At 38.1% G+C, this 18,869-nt stretch overlaps 1 protein-coding gene and 1 long non-coding RNA gene across 6 annotated transcripts in view; both read right to left on the bottom strand.

Moving 5' to 3' along the window:
• NOL4 (nucleolar protein 4) overlaps nt 1-18,869 on the bottom strand; it is a 190,116-nt gene that overhangs the window by 65,036 nt on the left and 106,211 nt on the right. For all 5 annotated transcript variants that reach the window (XM_039548920.1, XM_039548923.1, XM_039548922.1 and 2 more), the window contains one exon: nt 14,126-14,409. In XM_039548920.1, coding sequence (XP_039404854.1) covers nt 14,126-14,409 — 284 coding nt within the window. The remainder of the gene's footprint in view (nt 1-14,125; nt 14,410-18,869) is intronic.
• LOC109144811 lies at nt 4,676-10,176 on the bottom strand. The gene is made up of 2 exons (XR_002045806.3): nt 6,098-10,176; nt 4,676-5,617 (listed from the first exon to the last, which is right to left on the bottom strand). It is a non-coding gene; the product is annotated as an uncharacterized LOC109144811 (long non-coding RNA).

The following is an 18,869-nucleotide window of genomic DNA, read 5'->3' on the forward strand; positions in this document are numbered from 1 at the left end:
AGGCTGCTGGAAAAAGGGTTTTTAATTTGAAGGTGTGTGTATAAAAGCACACTATCAAAAGCACCTGCCAGAAACACATGGAAAGTACAAAGACCTATTAAGCAGGACATGAATTTGGCAACCAGGAGAGCATTCAGCCAAGCAAGCTTTATGAAATAAAGCATTGTGAAAAAAAGATTGTATGGTAAGAAGCAACATTTAAGGAGGAAGTGAAACAACTTGCTTTATACAGGTACACAGATGCAAAGGTATACTCAAATTTTGTACATAAATTGAAAACCCAGATTTGAAGTCCAATGCTTCAGTGATTTGAACTATTATTTTGACTGTTTTTCATAATTAAAAAGAAAAAACCCAACTGCTAAATAGCTACAGACAATTACTCTAACACTTCTACAGCCTCATCCCCCTGCAGTTCTCTCAGTTTGGGCTACATACTCAGTACTTAGTTCAATCAACAGATTAATGGCTGTATCCATTTCAACTCTGCAAGGCCAGATTCATGTTCTGAGACACATTTAGAGACGTTCAGAGGCTAAATGTTTGCCTTTTATCCTGAGGAATATAAAAGAAACCACAGCATTAATGCAGGTGGAATTAACTGCACTTTGTACCAAAGTACTCCAAACTTACTCAAGTGTCAAGAGAAGAGCCTACATGGATGTGCAAGACAGCCTGAAATGGAACAAGAGGATGAGATAAAGGGCAACTGAGCCCCATTGCTGTCTTAGGATGGACTAGGAGCACTGTACAGTACTGGCAAGGGTCACACAAGGCCAGTGTGAGAAACACATCCTTCCAGCGAGGTTATGTTGGGCACAGATTACCCTGGGGTCCCTACAAGGGTACAAAATGCCAACTCTGTGCAACTGAATGCCTTCTGCTACCTAAAGCCAGGATGAACTGCCACAGCTGCCAACTTCTGTATTATGTTATATGCACTCTACCAGGAAGCTGTATGACTAAGGAAAGCATTTGACTTTAGGGCAATTAAGGTTTAATCATACAAATATTAACAATGTAGTCCACAGGCTCTCTTGTGCATACGTAAACATGTTCTTATGATGGGGCCTGGAAAGATTCATCAAGACCATCAGTGAACCAGCAAAGCCCAAGTGAAAAAAAACTGGTTTGAACTTTAGCTATGCTAATAAAACCAGAGGAAACTTTCCAATTGCTATTCAGTATGAGTTGACTCTGCCTCTTTACCTTAACTGAACAGTAATGTCTGGAGATATGAATTCGTACTGTGATTCATATTCAGCTATAACACACAGGAAACAAATGGCTTCTCCAGCTTTTCTGGAGAAATTGATTGATTTGCTTAGGGAAAGTCAATGAATTATGACATGCCTGTATTTACTAATCAGTAGACAGTGGTAGAACATGCTTGCCTCACAGGACCAATGTAATGTTAAGCTGATTTATTTTTATTGATGTTTTCAGAATCCCAAGTGTGCTATGTAAATCCAAATAATTAAGATATAGGAAACTCTGGCAATTAAAATATTGATGAAGGTATAAACAACTTATTCATGTTGTATAAAGTTATTATGCAGAATTATCTTCTTAGAAACAGAATAACCTAAAGAACTTGTAACACCTATATGAATTATAGATGTTAAATTACAAACATAAAAATTAACACCACAGTATCATATACATTTCAAGGACAAAACTTTCAACAAGGAAAAAAATAGTAAAAAGTGGAGCAAAAGTTTTGAAGTTGCTGCACAACTGACACTGCCTACATTACATGGAGAGAAAAGTTCTACTGTCTCACAATTAACAGTAGACTTACACAGTCTATTTTTTTTAATTTGCTGTTTGACATAAATAGCCCTAGATATAAGCTCTAGGTACTGTAAACATTATTATAAAGTAAGCATTAAATATAATCAAAATCTAAACATAGGAATGGAGAAACAGGCTAAAAGCAAAGAAGCACACTTCCTGCCAATTTTATATTAAAAAAAGAAGAATGAAGATAAAGAATTATCTCCACAGAGCTCAGATATAGTCTTAAAAACTACTTACCTCTTATACTAAATAGAATGGTCTTTAATTGGCACAGCGAGTGTAGTAAAAATAAATATTGTCCTAGGGTTTATATCCCAAACCAGATGTATGCAGGGCTAAGTACTTAAGGCTATGAAATACAGACATTTAGGCCAGGTTTCTCAAAAGCTTAGGCCAGGCAACTGGCAGTCTGAGATGCTAAAAGCCTTTTCGGCTCTTTAAGCATTCAAGATGCTTCTACTGATTCACAGAACCATGGAACATGACCACTCAGCTCTTGAACAGAAGGGAATCGTTGTCACCATTTTCCTAAATGACACAAGCATGACACGTATACTTTCAGATTCGTTAGTACATATATTTATAAAAAGAACACCTACCTTACATAGACATTTTTGTGTAATGATTAACTAGTTTCATATGAGTGGTTTGTTACTGCCATTGTAAAAATGTTTTATCTCGATTCCAACCTAACCTTAAAAAAAAGTTTCATCTGCCGAGTCTTTTAATAACTTTGCCTTCCAAACAGACAACAATCTATTAACTGGCAATAACCACTGGGATCTGTGAGGAAGTCATGGCTGCTTTATCTCTAACAAGGTAATTCCCTCTTTATGCAGCAAATTTTTCAGCTCCTCAGTGTTTTGTCACTCATTCAGATCCGTTAGGAATTCCAATATCTTTTTACAGTATTACATAAACCTATATATTACGTGTTTCCTGAAGGCAGGATGGACACTTAATTGAATGTACAGAGGTGGATTTTAAAAAGCTTCTAATGAACCATAGAGAAGCATCAATCTTGTGAGACAGTTCTCTTTAAGGCGTAACTGACACAAGCAGCACAACATGCCTATATCTCATTCCTTCATGCCTCCATCTCTCAGCTGAGCCAAGAGGGTGTGAGGTGGCACACATGCCACAGACTCATCTGACTTCTTTTCCACTAAACACAGCTATTCTTGCTAAGCAACACACTGGGGGAAACAGGAATTTTCAAAACCTTTATTTTAGTCATTTAATACAGCTTTTGAAACAGGTCCAGTCCCACGGGGTTCCATCTGCAAAAGATTTTTTAAGAGCATATGACTAACTGTAACAAAGTGAGAAAAAGATAAATTCATTCAGAGGGGGTCCAAAAAACCATATATCACTGATTCAGTAATAGGGCCCAAAGAAAATCCACGTATCCTTTTGAGAGCCAATACTCAGCTCACACTATAATGTGGACTGAGGACAGGCCATAAGGGGGCCGTTCATGGTAACCCTAAGGAAATCAACTCACCTTTCCCTGTTTTTCACGCAGATGCTTCTATTAATCCTGAGACAGTGCAGCCCAGGAGCTCCATGGTAGAAGGTACAGGGCAGAAATTCTGAATAGCTCTGCAAGGGATCTTCCTGATGGAGTCAGACAATTCCCAAATGCCATGGGAAACACAAGAGGAGGAAACACATTACTTCATGACCTCTACCAAAATATAAAATGGAGTCAGAAGCAAGATACAAGATTTCATCCCAATATTAATTAAAACACACATGAAATACAATCACACTCTTGTCTGCTAGAGCACCTGTACACAAAGGTTAGGTTTGTATCATTGCATATCATTAACAACATGAGCTCTTTGTATGCTCCTGATTCATCTGTATGATTCCATCAACTTTGGTTCATGGCCCCTTCATATGACTGTTCTCATCAGACAAAGGGATAATATACAAATATATATATGTATATATAAAGTGTGTGTGTATGCATGTATATGAAGAGAACAGCATGTATCATTTCCCATCAGGTCTGGGGGTAGCTCATGGCATATTGATGATGACAAGAGTTGGAAAACACAGACTGAATCGGTGTGAAGGGACACTGAGAATGACAGTCTGACCAAAGCAGCTGATGAGAAGAAGCATCTATATGGGAAATATTCAGTTGTACCACGCCAAGATCCAAGCAACAGCTGCAGTATTTCATAGAAACACTGTGAGCTCCAAGAAGCAGCAGCTTGGAGAAAACTCTAGAGATGCATATGGAATTCATCCAGTATTAAATGTGCATAGCATGCCACACTTACATGGGTGAAATGGAAATTCACATCAGTTACAGACCCCTACCTTTGGCTGTATATTTTTATACTCTTTCATCAGTTCCCAGTGAAACACAAATGTTGACTGTTTACACAGCTCTCAAATACCAGTTTCCAGGATCTTCTACTGATTGTGCAAGAATACCATTCTGTAATATTCATAGCAGTCAGTGGCTTATTCCTTACCATGCATTTTGTAAAATTGTTTGATGGCTGTCTTTTGACTGTGTTTAACATAAGAAACATTTCATAGCTTTCAATGCCTACCTACACCACTGTCCCCTCCCTGCCTCAATAACTAATGTAGATGCTGCTTTTTTAATTGTTTCTTTGAAGTATTCAAAATCAGTGACTGTTAGAGATGAAATACAAAGCAGGACGTTTTGATGAAACATATGGCAGACAAAACCTCAAGCAGACTGATAGGGATTATTGGCAGTTGTTCTTTTTCACTCCCCATTCTGCAGGGAATAAGATACTGCTAGAGACCATCTGGGAAATCCATCTAGCAAATCCCTTGTTGTTGTAGGGATCTAGGACATCCACCACGATTCCAGTTCCTCACTGTTTTCTGTGGCATATTACAGCTGCACCACTGTTGTTTTCTATAAGGCTGAAAGATATTAATCAGAACTTCGTGGACATTGTGAATTGAACTCTTGCATATCCTCTTGGAGTAAAAGTCTATTATCTAGGTTACCCTTTACAGAGGACTAGACTCAGTAATTAAAGTTAATTCCTCACAGTCCTTTTTTCTGGTAAGTAATACTGTTATCTGTATCTATCCTTTTGTTCCTAAAAACCAAAATTTAAGAAAGGTCTTCCCATGAGCCTTTGGAAGCAAATGGAGGAGAACAGATGAGAATTACCAGAAAAAGCTGAAGCAGCAAAAGGAAGTTAAAAGGCAAGCAACAAAAGGAAAGACGAAAGAGAACAAAATAATTAAATAGTTTTAAAGTTGAATTCTACTTCTCTTTCCCCTCTTTCCTCTATTAAAAAATTGACCTATTCACTTTTCTCACGTCACCCAGCAAATCCAGCTGTATGAATAAGTAAGTATCCAAAAAAAGCATTCAGGGTTCTAATGTAATTAATTATTCCCAGCAATTGCTATGGAGAGCACACAAAAGCACAGCTTGAAGGTGTATCAACTATTCAGCAAGACATTTGACTACTGGCATTCATTAAAAAAAAAAAAAAAAAGATTAGAAACTGAGATATCTGTAAGACAACTAATAAAAAATGTATTTATTTTAAAATCTCATCAATATATTGTTATAAATGTCATTAAAGAAGAAAAACCTTTGACTTCTTTTCTCTCTTTCCTCAGGACTTGTCTTGGCATATAGAAAATAATTCAATACCAGAAAGAAAAAAATTAGGAGTAACATTCATGATTATCAACTTCTTGAATAACAATATAGTTTTGAAGGAGTGTAATGTGTAGAAAGGAGCCAATTATGAAGCCATTCATCACAGATTAGTTTTGAGGATCAGCTTTTCAACCTCAGCATCTGAAAAATAAAAAAAATGACAGTTCATTAACTGTAAATAATATTAAGACTAAACACAATCACAGTAGGTAGCAATTATTGCTGCCCCATTATATCTTGCTCAATTTACCATCAAATAGTGTTTAATCTTCCAAGAGCAAGATTTGCTCTCAGTCTTTTTCTAGGTGGCAGAGGAGCTGCATATGTGATAACAGAAGAAGAAAAAGGTGCAGCAAATCATTTAATGTGGTAGGGCTTCAACAAAAATTCAATTTCCTTCCTAATGGGGAAAAATACCCCAACAAACCACAACAAAAAAGACCTCAAAAATAAGAGTTAGGGATTGTAATAAGGTCCAGCCTTGAAGGTGTCTATCAGGAACAAATCTATGCTGAAGTGAACAAGAATTTGTCTGAGAGGTACAGACATGTTCCCAGACTCATGAGTTTTAAAACGTTCTTGGCTGTAAACAGGGAGGGAAGTAGTGATTTCAGACCTTACCTCACTGATTGCAGAGGCACTTGATAGCTTTCTGAACAGATGTCCAGCCACTAAAATCAAGTTGGAGAAAGTCCTGCATCTCCTTCACGTACAAGTGCTTCATTTTCGATATGAGTGACCAAAGACTCCAAACATAAAAGTAAATGAGGATAGACAGCTGGATCTGTGAGCAACACACATGCAATCTGGAATCAAGAGCACCACTTTCTGATACTTGACCAATGTGCACTTCCTCCTTTTAAAAAAATCTTCTGAGAAAATTTATAAAAGGTCACATCAAAACTTATTCTCTTCCACGCCAGTTTTACATTAGCTGGGATTTCATACATATATGGAATCAGATTGTATTCCCCATTTTGGGTATGTAAATCTGGAGTAGCATCATCAACTTCCATTTAATTGACCTGGAGTTACATTATTGTTGTGAATGCCCTGCAGGAAATGAATTTCACTTTCAAAAGCTTTAAGTGAACATGAAAACCTGCTACTAAATGTACTTCCAATGGGAAGAATTAGACACAGAACTGATGGTACTGTAGACAAAGGATTTTGATGAATGTGACTGTTAGAGAATGCTACAGAATTCATATCTTCTGACAAACACAACACTGAGTTTTTTTCATGCAGCTGTAGTGGCAATAAAAACATGCTCTGAAAAACATTGATCTATTTAGCCATTTTTTATGGGTAACCCCCAAAATCAGAAGATTCAAGTCTGGAAAAAACAGACTATAAAACCATAGTTGTTACACTTGAGCAGTGCTTAAATAGTGCTTATTAAACCAATAAACTAACATCAAATTTTTTTTGGTACCACGGAGCTTCTCAGTGGCCTCTAACAACTTCCCTACGAAAGAGCAGCAAAAAAGAACACCTTTTTTCTTCACAGAACAAACATGCTTTATCCAAACAACATATAAACCGACTTTTGGGGCCAGAAAACTGTGATTTTTCTCAGCTTGCTTGTTTTCTAAAAGTAGGGAAGAGTAAAATCAAGGTGTCAGATAAAATGGTAAAATAAAACATAAAGGACTCAGTCTTCATGACAGCAACTTCTGAAATGCCTATTCATGAAGCAGCAATTCGTTGGGTAAGAGAGAAAAACAGGGTAATTTGCAGGTGAGTGGGCAGGAAAAAATTAGAAAGTCACAAAACTGCTTGCATACACTTTTTTTCTCCTTTCATTAATGTTCTCCATGAATAGGAGAAGAGAATAGGTTTATCCTCTTCTATTGTAGTGTATCTATCTCCTGAGAAGAGAAAAGCACTGACATGCCTGTTACCTTTGCACAAACTTGAGCGTAGCAGAGAAAGACACATACCTCAACAGAACACTTGAGCCTGCCTTCACACACCAAAGATGTGAGATGCAAGACAAAAGATGTAGCCCTTTATCACCTACACACAATGGTGGCAGGGGTGGATTCTGCCTTCAGTTCATTTCTTTTATCATTTTTACTTTTAAATCTCAGTACAAACTATTTCCATGGATTTAGTGCAAAGCAGCAATGATGGAATCCATCAGGTAACAACTAAGGCAAAGCTGGAAGATGTCACCATCCTCATCTCAGTGCTGAGGCTGGAATGATGAGAGCGGACTGGACCCTTGTGGAGCTGCAGACTCATTCTGTGCTGGTATCTCATTGCTCCAGAGTGTTTCTAATGCTGGCTTTGCCTTCTGCCCCACTCCTGTTGTTGTTTGCTCAAAATCTAGTATGCCACTAATTGTAGTAACATGTCCTGCCTAAACCTTTCACCAGACTCTGCTTCACTCCTCGTAAGTTATTAATGACAGTAGCAAACAGTATTTCAGCTAAGTCTCTTCCTAGTCCTAACAATTAAGCCATAAAATAAGGCTGTCAGACTCCTGGACTGCAGACTCTTAAGATACTTCCATAAAGAAAACAGCAATCAGTAAAATACGGCATTGCTTGAACACTTTCTATCTGACCATGGAAATGAAATAAAATATACCAGTTAGAACAAACAAAACCAAAAAGTCTAATTTCTTCTTATGCCATATCTAGGTAGTGAGATCCAACTTCAAGCAAGGGATACAATGAAAAGTTCTGTGGAGAGATGAGTTGGAATCAAAAGCTCCTTTCTGACAGGCTAAACTCGCAATCCCGATTAATTATCTTAACTTGGGCATTTAGCAAAATAAACTGGATGGGCAAAAGGTTATTCTCTTTGTATGAAAAAAGCCAACATGCAGAGTTTAATGGTACCCTCAAAAGAAGAGGAGACGCTTTTATCTTACCCTTTCCACCTTCCCTCCTGCTTAGAACTGAGGTAACCATATCATGTAAGTATCACATGGCAATGCTCCCATTCAGCTGAAACCTGTCTATTCCAGTTGAATATAAATAATCAATGATGATGGAAGAAAAAAAAAATTGAGTTATTAAGTAAAAAAAAAGAAAGGAAAAAACAAAAACAACATCTCCAACACTGTTCTAAATAACATGCAAATTCCCAAAGTCTGCATTTTAAGTCCTGCTTCACATAGATGCACACCTGTTTCACATTTCATTAATAATTTTTTTAAAATAAATTACTTCCTAAGTTTCTCAATAGGCCTCTATCAGTCTCTGTGAAAGTCCACTGCAATTCCTAAGGATTCAATTTGCTTTAGAAAAAGTCATATGCTCCCTTATTTTCTGACCATGGCCATTTCCCCAAGAAAACCTGCAGACAGAAACACAGGCAGATGGGAACTAGACAGGCAGTGACTCCCCATGCCTCAGAAACACAATGTCAGATGTGATGATATTCCCTGGATATAAAGAATGACCTTCCACCTTTTGCTAAAATACAATCATATCTTTTAAAAGGAAAGAGAGTGTGGAAGAAATACATTGAGACTCTACCTTGCTCTTTGTACATGGTGTCCACCTGTGGCTAAATTCATGTGCACTTTTGGAAACCAGTTGGATTCACCAGCAGATGACAACAGGCTTATCTGTATAATTGTACACACAGGTCAGGCTGCTTGGACAGTCATGCCTGGTTTCCCTTGGTAATGATGAGCTCCAGCAAAACAGATGTTACAAGATTCTACAGCTGGACTAACCACTGAACATGACTAAATTTTAACTGGAGTATTGTGCAGGAACTTCAAACTTCACCCAGGACCTCATATATGCTCTGGCTTTCAGATGCCATACAAGGTTAAAGCTTTTAAATGCCTTCTTGGAGTGGGGCTGGTGTGAAAAGCAGACAGCGTGCCAGGCTAACCTGCCATAGTGTAGATACACCCATTACAACACTGTTTGAAGTTGCAATTGCTGGAAGCAAGCAGCCCCTGGCAGTGGCCCATGACAATAACACTGTTCTTTACATCAGGCTGTAGAAAAAAGCTTGTGAAACACTTCAAAAGCCCAGCATTAAAGAAGAGACAGAAGGATTTTAGTTTTAGATACTACATGAAAGCTCTGCCTTGTGGTGTACAACTGTAACTGTAATGACACACACATTAGAATGTAATATTATAATTAAAGGTCGTGGTATGCAGCAATCATTATTTATTGTTCTCTCCTTTAAAACTATGCTTTACTTTTCAGACTTAGGGGAAAAATTTCTTATCTTGTGCAGTTCTTCAAGCAGCCAATTACACACTTGAGCTAAACATAATGCATGTTAACTTAGCCTACCATACATCCACAGGGACTCAAGGTGTCCAACTTTCTATCAGAAATTTCATCTGGTAGAAAGAAAGAAAACCAACTGTTTACAATTAGTAGGTATCTGGACAAAATGGGCATGTGTGTTGTTCTTGTCACCTCATTTTAAGGCATCTCCTAGGCATTTATGATCAGTAGCACATGTTTCTATCTGGGAAATTCCAAAGAGAAGTTTTTACATATTAGGAGTGCTCCTTGCAATACAGATAGAAGGTATTATTTATTAATCCAGGTAAAATAGTGGCACAATGTAAGTATGACTGGCGAGTTCAAAAGCCTGTTTTCCCATACTGTATTACAATAACTTTGTTATCCAAATGCAGAAAAGACAAAATCATTTAAAAGGAGCAGGCTTGCTATATTTCATGAAATAAATAATGAAGAAGATATAAAGCTATATAATAACTTTTAAAAATAAAATATATGGTCCAGGAAGTAGCAACAACAAAAGAATCAGCAATAAAAAATCTCAATGCTACAGAGACTTCACCATAGTCACACAAAAACCCATCAGGCTCACACATAATTAACAATCTAAAATAATTTATATATGCACTTAGCTATCTGAATTCATAGAACACATTTGAAGAGCATTTGCTGATGAATACTTTCTAAGTCTTTTGTAGTACAAAGACCCAGCCCAGTCAACGTAAACTTATGTACATATTTTTGCAGCTATGCAAAATTTCAGACTTCAGTTTAGCCCTAAATGGTTGTAGAAATTTCTGCTGCTGTGAACATCTAGGTCTTACTGGAGGATCTGGCCCCTCATATAAGCTTAATAAAAGCATACATATAAAGCCTATATATATATATACACATATATATACATATACACATATATGTACTTAACACTATGAAAACTCATTTTGTCCTTGCACAACATTTTTTCAGTGAATAGTAGAACATTTTGATCAGATTTTAAGATCGTTACAACTTGGTAACTCCCTCCACTGCACTCAGCTCATGGTCTTTTTGTACAAAGAAGAGATTACCACACATTCTCACTGCCTGGAACTGAGAATTCAAAGTAACACTGTCCACTGAAATGTCATACTTCTTTAAAGAGTGCTACTAACACCAGTTTTAAAAGCCATATTCTGAAGTAGCTGAACTGAGCAATCTTTAAATAATATACTCTAGGTGTTCACAGGGTTATCTAATCCCCAGTTATTTACCAGAGTCTTTTCAGGCAAGAAAACTTGATTTCTTATTAAAAAACCCAAACCCTATATTTCTTACAAATCACTAATTACATCCTCTGTGTCCATAAGGGAGGCCTGCTTTTAGTAAAATTTTAAGTATGCCTGTTTTGACATCCAAGATTTTTGCAGAATGATACCACTATTTAGCAAACTTTCCCTATAGCATAAGCATAGAATTGCTTCAAATAGGTATAGACAAGATGAATATTCTAAAAATTTAACTTCCACAAAGAAGTAACCAAAAAAGATTTCCCTATTAGCTGTCATATTTTCAAAGACAATATGATGGAAAACCTACCATTTTTATCTCAACAGTTTCTTCTGATCATAATTCTGCAGCACATACAAAATTATCTATCAGAACATGTCAGCCAAGAGATCTTCTTATCTCCATTCCTTTGCCTTTGAGTTTCACAGTCTTGACTGTCCCAAGAAAATAACATCTTGTGCAGGTTAAATGGGACATTGTAGAAGTTGGAGGAAGCATAATGTATTTCTTCCTCTGATACTAGCCCAATATTTGAAATATATTTCCCCTCACTTAGAAAGCAGATATTTTCTTCAGTAGCTCATCTTACAAATCTCTAACAAATTTTGTTTATCCCAGGATTGTGTTCTTCCTGAAGTCTTTATATTTAATAATCTTTACTGCATATCTAATTAATTGTATACTTAAATGAACTCTAAACACCAACATGAGTTTCACTAGGACAAAAAGAGGAGAAAAATCTGCATATTGTTGGCAATATAGAGTGGGCAGGATGACAGCGAGTGTGAAAGAATGTATTGATGTGGGGGATGATTGTGGCCTCTTAAAATTTGCAAAGAATGAGATGGCTTGGATTGTCATCTCAATTCATTATAGATTTTTAACACTTTTCGATAAATTTTTTTTGCATCTGAGTTGGAACTGATTCAAATTGGAAATTGAACATTAGGCTGTGTTCTCATCTTAGCTATAAATGAGTTTCACGTTAAGACTCCTCCCTATCTTTGCCAAGCTTATTTGTGTATTTGCAAGACTGATGGCAAAAGCAACAACCTACCTCAGGCAAAAGAGCCTGTGTGTCTGTCAGTATTTGGGTGACGGGCTTATAAACGGTTCATTAGAACAATCTGCCCCGGAGCAAAAGAAGATACTGTTCATATCAGCCAATCTGGGACTCAGTGTGCAACCCAAAGTACTGAGTACATCCAGCTCTGGGGTGCATACACAGGCTGAGACTACAGCTAGTCAGAACGCTTTCCATAAAATGCAAGGTTGTGAGAAAAAATGTATTCCATACAGATAAACGGTTTTTCATAAAGATTTTATGGAGAAGGTGTTAGGATACATGATTTGCTAAATGGCCTTGAGAAAGACTAACAATCTCCCATTTAGTCTCCCTTTGTTCTACCCACTAAAACTTAGACACTTAAGTTACAAAAACATTACAAGTTTTTATTTTTACTCCACAGGCAATGAAGATAGGCGATAAAACCTTAGCATAATTAAATGTTGTTCTCTAGATAGCAGTCATGTACAATCCCTTTCTAAGTATGCCTAAGGATTTTAACACTCCTGTTTCAAAGCACTGTAAAAAAATGTGCCCATTCAAAGTATATCTATTTTGTCAGGCTACTGAAAGCTAGTGACTAGCATTAAGAGTCTTTGGATCCAGGACTCACATCCTATTATTGCTGCTGTAAAAGTGGTAAGCCAGTTGGTCATCAGATAAAAAAAATAAAAGGAACCTGTGACCAGTAAGCTCAATGGGTAAATTCTATGACATATGCCATTTCTTCACCCTCCCTACTGTAGGCGCTCATGAAAAACACCATCCTAGGAATCTAGCTAACTTAATCTATAGGATCTGTCTTTATCTACAAAACAACACCCTTGCTTCTCCTTACCCACGTAATAGAAACCACAGCGAAAAGCCCTCAGGGGATTACAGCTTCTTAAAGCAAACTTGTCAGTTTTAATTCAGGTTAGGTGCCTGCATAACACAATCATGAAGAAACCAAATCACTTCCTTTCAGACGTTGATAATTCACTGGTAGGAATTTTCTTGGGCATACACACTTAACATTCATACGGATTCATTCTTGTCCAAGTTTTGGTGGGAAACAGCTCCTTTTCTTCCTAGTAGCTGGTACAGTGCTGTGTTTTGGATTAGGTGTGAGAATAATATTGACATCATACTGATGTTTTAGTTGATGCTAAGCAGTGCTCAGTAAATGATTTTTCAATTTCCCAGGCTCTGCTGGAGAGCAGGTGTGCAAATGGCTGGAAGGGAGCAAGGCCAGAACAGCTGACCCAAACTGGCCAAAGGGATATTCCACACAACAGAGCATCATGTCCAGTGAATAAACTGGGGGAAGCTAGCCAGAAACTGTCAATCACTGCTCAGACACTGACTGGGCACTGGTCAGTGGGTGGTGAGCAACTGCATCACTTGTGTTTCTTGGATTTTATTCCTCTTTCTCTTTTTGTTGTCTCCTTTTTCATTAGAATTATCATTAGTAGTAGTAGTAGTAATAGTAGTAGTAGTAATATACTTTATTTCAATTATTAAACTGTTCCTGTCTCAACCCATAGGTTTTACCTTTCTTCCATTCTCCTCCTGTGCCCACCAGGGCAGGGAGGAGAGTGAGCAAGTGGCTGGGAGGTACTTAGTGGCCAGCTGGGTTTAAACCACGACAATTCTATAGATACACAAAAGATGTGATGAGATGGCCATCTGTAAATATACATATATATATGTGTGTCTCCATATCTATACATATATATATGTATCATGTTATATACATACTTTAATTTTTTTTCAAATCAGTAATGTTGACAGTTCTCAATAAATGGATTGATAAAGTTCATGTCTGATGGAGAACTACACCATTTTTTCCTGTGTGTCAGCACAATATATTTGCCTGTACATATGTATTCACCCCCGTACATCCATATACCCTTAATGTATGTATGCATCATATATGTGTAACAGAGCATACAAATCTACGTATGGCATTTAAGTAATGATCTGACAAACATTAGACACATTGCATTAAGTGCTTAGCTGGGAATAACCTTTAGTTTGGCCTCACAAATCTTTTTCTTTTCTGAACTACATGTTTCATATCTGGACCATGTGGAAGCATCTTACCTTGCTTCCATTTTCTCTTGCCTCCCGTTCCATCTTGAGATCAGAAATTAGGAGAGTCTTGTATTTGTTCTTTCCATTACTGCTGTGATCATCTAGTCTGTATTCTGAAGTCAGCTGAGCAGAGAGGGGACTGTCACTCAGGTTCAGAGGCTGCTCATCCTGCTCCAGATTTGTTTTGCCATTACTGTTGGTTTCTGCCATCTCCCTGCAGTGTGTTCCCCCTGAAGCATTGGAACTGTGTCCCACGGTCTCATTGCCATTAAAACTCTCTGCGGCTGAATCATCTATTAAAAAATATATATTTTCAGTCACATGCCACATAATCATCTCTGTCCAGTTCAAACATAATTTATACATTCACAATGTTTTTTCAAAACAGAATGAAAACTGTTAAAATTACTAGTACCAGTACATTTCTGCAAAAAGTGCACACACACTCCTCCAGATTTTCAAGTAAAACTTTAAGTAAATCCATAAAATACTAGCAAGTTAAGGGAAATTATCTGGGCTGACACTTTAGTATCACTGTGTACATAAAAGATAATCACAAAGGATTTTTAGGGACAAAGTGATAAAGTCTGCCTTGATCAATCTGTCTGTCCATATGCCTATGGATCTATTTAGATTCTTATACCACGCTCATCAGTGCAGTATTACATATTTCTGAAATCAACAGAGGTGCACGTGGTACTGAGAGAATCTGAATCTCAAGTTTTTAGTGTGCAGAACAGCACATGTCATATCCATAAACATCCTCTTGCAGAGATACAATGTAAATACATCTGATGTGTTCACTGCTGCCAGTGGAGATTATACTGGAAGAGCTGACTCCAGAAAAAAAGATCCTCTCTTCATTTTGTTAGGTGCCCATTCACTTCGTTCATTCATGTCATAACATGCTTAAAAATACTGATAAATAGTGGATTAAATCATAAACCTGAAAGCTCCATCTAAAAACTCTGGATGTGTCATTGCTACCCTTAAGATTTTACAGCTGGATTGCATGATTAATCTGTGTCTTCACATACTTATGGATTTGTGTATCCTGCCCTTGTCAGCACTGGAATGTGCCACCTGTGCTACCACTCAGCCCTTCTTTGATTCCAAACAATCTTTTGGCCAACAGGCTACCTAGTAAAACATTTTATCTTTCAAAGGATTAAATGGCAGCAGAATTTGGCACTCAATTTCATTACTTCTTGTTCTCTAAAGCACTTCTTTTTTGGCAAATTACACAGTTTTGCTAATGGTGCAAACACCTGCCCAGGGCTCTACAAGCCTTCTTTTATTGCAGACTATGAATCTGGAAACAAAACCAGGGAGTCAGTAGTCAGGAATGCATTCAGATTGAAACTGGAGATACAGGATGAGATGCACCTTAATATATTAGCACCTTAATATACCCTCTTTTTTGGGCCCTTCTAAACAACTTCCATGGAAAAGAAGCAAACACATTTATACACATGAGGAATTAAAAAAAAATCAGGACATGTCCTTTAACAGATGTGCTCAGAAATACTCATACTTTAACTCATGATTAATCAAATTGTTGACTCACCATCATTATTACAGTAAAAAACAACTATTCACTTCTCTCAGATCAGATTTCTAAATGAGGAGAATACTGAATAAACGGGTAGGGATCTAATTCAATTAAATACTTAGAAAGCCATAGACAAACTATCATACATCATTGCCTTACTTGCTGCACTCAAACAACATTTTTATGCCATAAATATATACAGGACTGGGCATGCACTACAAACATCTTTTTTAAATTGCTTTGTTTTGTAAACCTGTAAGAAAGTCTCATTTCAACAACAATAAAAATTAAGAGTCATAATTTAAATAATTTTACTTAAAGAACAATGTTTTTGTTCTAAAACAGCTGTATAATTAATGGCTGCAATAAAAAAATAAAACTATGCTTTGGCATGTATTTCTTTTACATTACCTTTTGCACATACAAATGTATATAAAATAAAAGACATAACATTCATAGAGTAAGGCTCTTAAATGTATACCCCAGCCAAACTTGCAACAGAACAATGCTGCTTGAGGATTTCAGCTATGTAAGTGCATAAAAAGAGCAGGATTTATCCTTAATAAATCTTCTATCATGCCCTGAGACTTATGTCTTCAAGGCCATAACACATAAAAAAGGCTAAAATTCTAAACACACTTTCAGAAATAAATAAGCTGTTTTACTGTTCCAAAATAGAAAATGGAATTCTAATATGGGTTCTTCTTTTTTTTTAAAGAAAATAGCCACATTTCCAACTTATTTTAAAAGCTGTGAGATAACAGAAAGAAATCCAGATTTTTTTAACAGAGGAACACTTTGGTTACTGCTGATTTGTATTTAGGACTGTTAACAGATAATTGGCTTCTTGATTAGCAGTTTAAAAAGTGAGAGTTAGTTTCAGATTAATTTAATCAATTACTGAATGGGTCACTGAGCAAGGGATGCTCTTCCCTTTGAAGGGCTCAGAAAATTCCCTACAGTTGGCAACAAAGAGAGAAACAGGTGAGTAACCAGAAGATACAAAAAACCACCTAAAAGGTGTGGGCACTGCCTACCCAGCAGCACGTAAGTCTGATCCCTCAGGACCTTCTGTGTGCTGGCACTCAAGTGTCCCAGCTCACACAGTGCAGAGGAACCACTACCAGGACACAGACGGCTAAATGGGAATGGTGAGAGCTGTGCTAGGAGCTAGATCCAGGAACAGCCAATTCTCAAGCACAGCTGTTAGTTTTGCCTAGCAATAATGCTTTTTTTTCTTTTTTTGTTGCCCTGTATGACATATGGTTGACAACTGAATCTTACAAATGTGTGAGAATGTCACAATGCAGAAGAAAAAAACATGACCATTGAAAAGAATTCCTGTGCTGAGTAAATGTGATCAAGCACTATAATACTCTGAAACAATAAAAAAGTTTTTACAAGATTTTTGCTTTTCTTAGCAAATGCTTAGTTACTTGATGGCAAATCTCAGTTTCCACTATAAAGTCAAATATCTGTTTTTACAGTCATTTAACCTTGCTTGTTAGAAATGGGAACTTGTTTGTCAGGATAATGGTTGGGAGAATGGCTATATTGGGTATGGTATAAATCACACTTTTGTCAAGTAAACAGAGTATGTAGTTCCATAAAAGAGATGAAGGAAAAACAGAAAGTGGTATAGCAATAGTTTCTTACAGATGTTACCAAGGTAACTAGATTACAAGGTTTAGTACCTTCCTCATCCCTGGGCAGCTGTCTATTTTTGCTAAGAAGAAGGCTACTTTAAAGCAAGAGTTTCTCAGGCATCAGAAACACAGCCCACATTAGGAATGACTGGGTTTGGGGAAAAAGGCAGGAAGTTCTCGCCCAGGATAGGAAAGCAATGTTCATCCTTGGATATGGGAACAACCTCCTGACCACTCCTGCGCCTGCAGGGACTGCAAGCACTCATGGCCATCACATGGATGCCAAGGGGAAAGAACAGATCCATGGAGACCCGTCTCTCAGACCATGTTCCCCAGTGGTGACAGCCTCTGCTGGGGGCAGGAGGTGAGACCTCACCTCCTTACTGTGTCTGGTGCACCTAAACTGGAGACAGTATCAGGAGCAGCAGTTTGCTCGCAGTTTTCTCACCTTTATATATCACAGCACCTCAGCAACAATGAACTGCTGACGCCAAAAGCCTCTTCTTTTACCAAGTATTTTTTTTCCCCTCCACCCAGCAGAGGCACGGTGGCTTGGGGAGAGCTCAGGGAAGATGGGGCTTTGTCCAGATATAGCCACTGACCCCTGCTCCTTGTCAGGAACTCTGTAGAGATGAGGACCACCCCAGAGGCAAGGTCAACCCCAGCCCAGAGCACACGGGGCAGCAGCCATGAGCCCAGTGCAGGGCTGCCCTCCTACAGGAGGCTCAGCAAACCACAGCATTCCTCTCTGGGCTCACTTAGGCCCTGGTCAGTGGGCACTCCAGCCTCCCTTCCCACAGCTGGCTGATGAGTGCAGCATAAAACTCCACTGAGGCAAGGGCAGCACATTTTCAAATCCTGACTCTTGTCTGAACCACCACTGCAGGGTGAATTTTATGGAAAGACCTCCAGAGAAGCTTGCCACAGGCACTGGGAGCTGAGAAGGGAAGGAGCAACAGGGCTCCAGGCCCTGCATTGGGTATTGGGGCAGTAATGAAAGAGGCTGTGGGATGAGCTCACATCTTCAACACCACCCAGGACTACGTTTATCCACAAGCATCAGCCATGACAGAAAATCAACCATCAAATGCTGCTTGCTCAGGGCAGGACATATCTTTGGGAACTGTGCAGCTTTCAAACCCTTTCCCCAGAATGCTGTAAAACTGGAAGTAAATCTACAATTGGTTTTGTTACTTAAGCCTGAAAAGGGAGAGTCTGACTGCAAAACACATATGTGTTTGACTTCTAAAAACAGCCAACTGGGGCCTCCCTCACCTATGCAGAGATCCTCTTCCAGGGATTAAAGAGCATCACCCCTCAGGAAAACACTCCAAGAGCAGAGGGAAGGTATCTTTGGAACAGGCAGCAGCCACCTTCTTGCTGAAGCATAGGGCACTCTCTAGGCTTAGGCACAGACTTTTCATTCATGGACCAATATTTCTTAAAATTCTTGATGCCAACACCTCCTTCTTCCACCTTGCACACTGCTCCACACTAATCCTGTGCTCTGGTCTGAACAACACCCTTTGGACAACTTTAGTCCAAGTACTCTCCA

The sequence above is a fragment of the Corvus cornix genome, chromosome 2 (assembly GCF_000738735.6).
Source record: "Corvus cornix cornix isolate S_Up_H32 chromosome 2, ASM73873v5, whole genome shotgun sequence".
NCBI classification, from domain to species: Eukaryota; Metazoa; Chordata; class Aves; order Passeriformes; family Corvidae; genus Corvus; species Corvus cornix.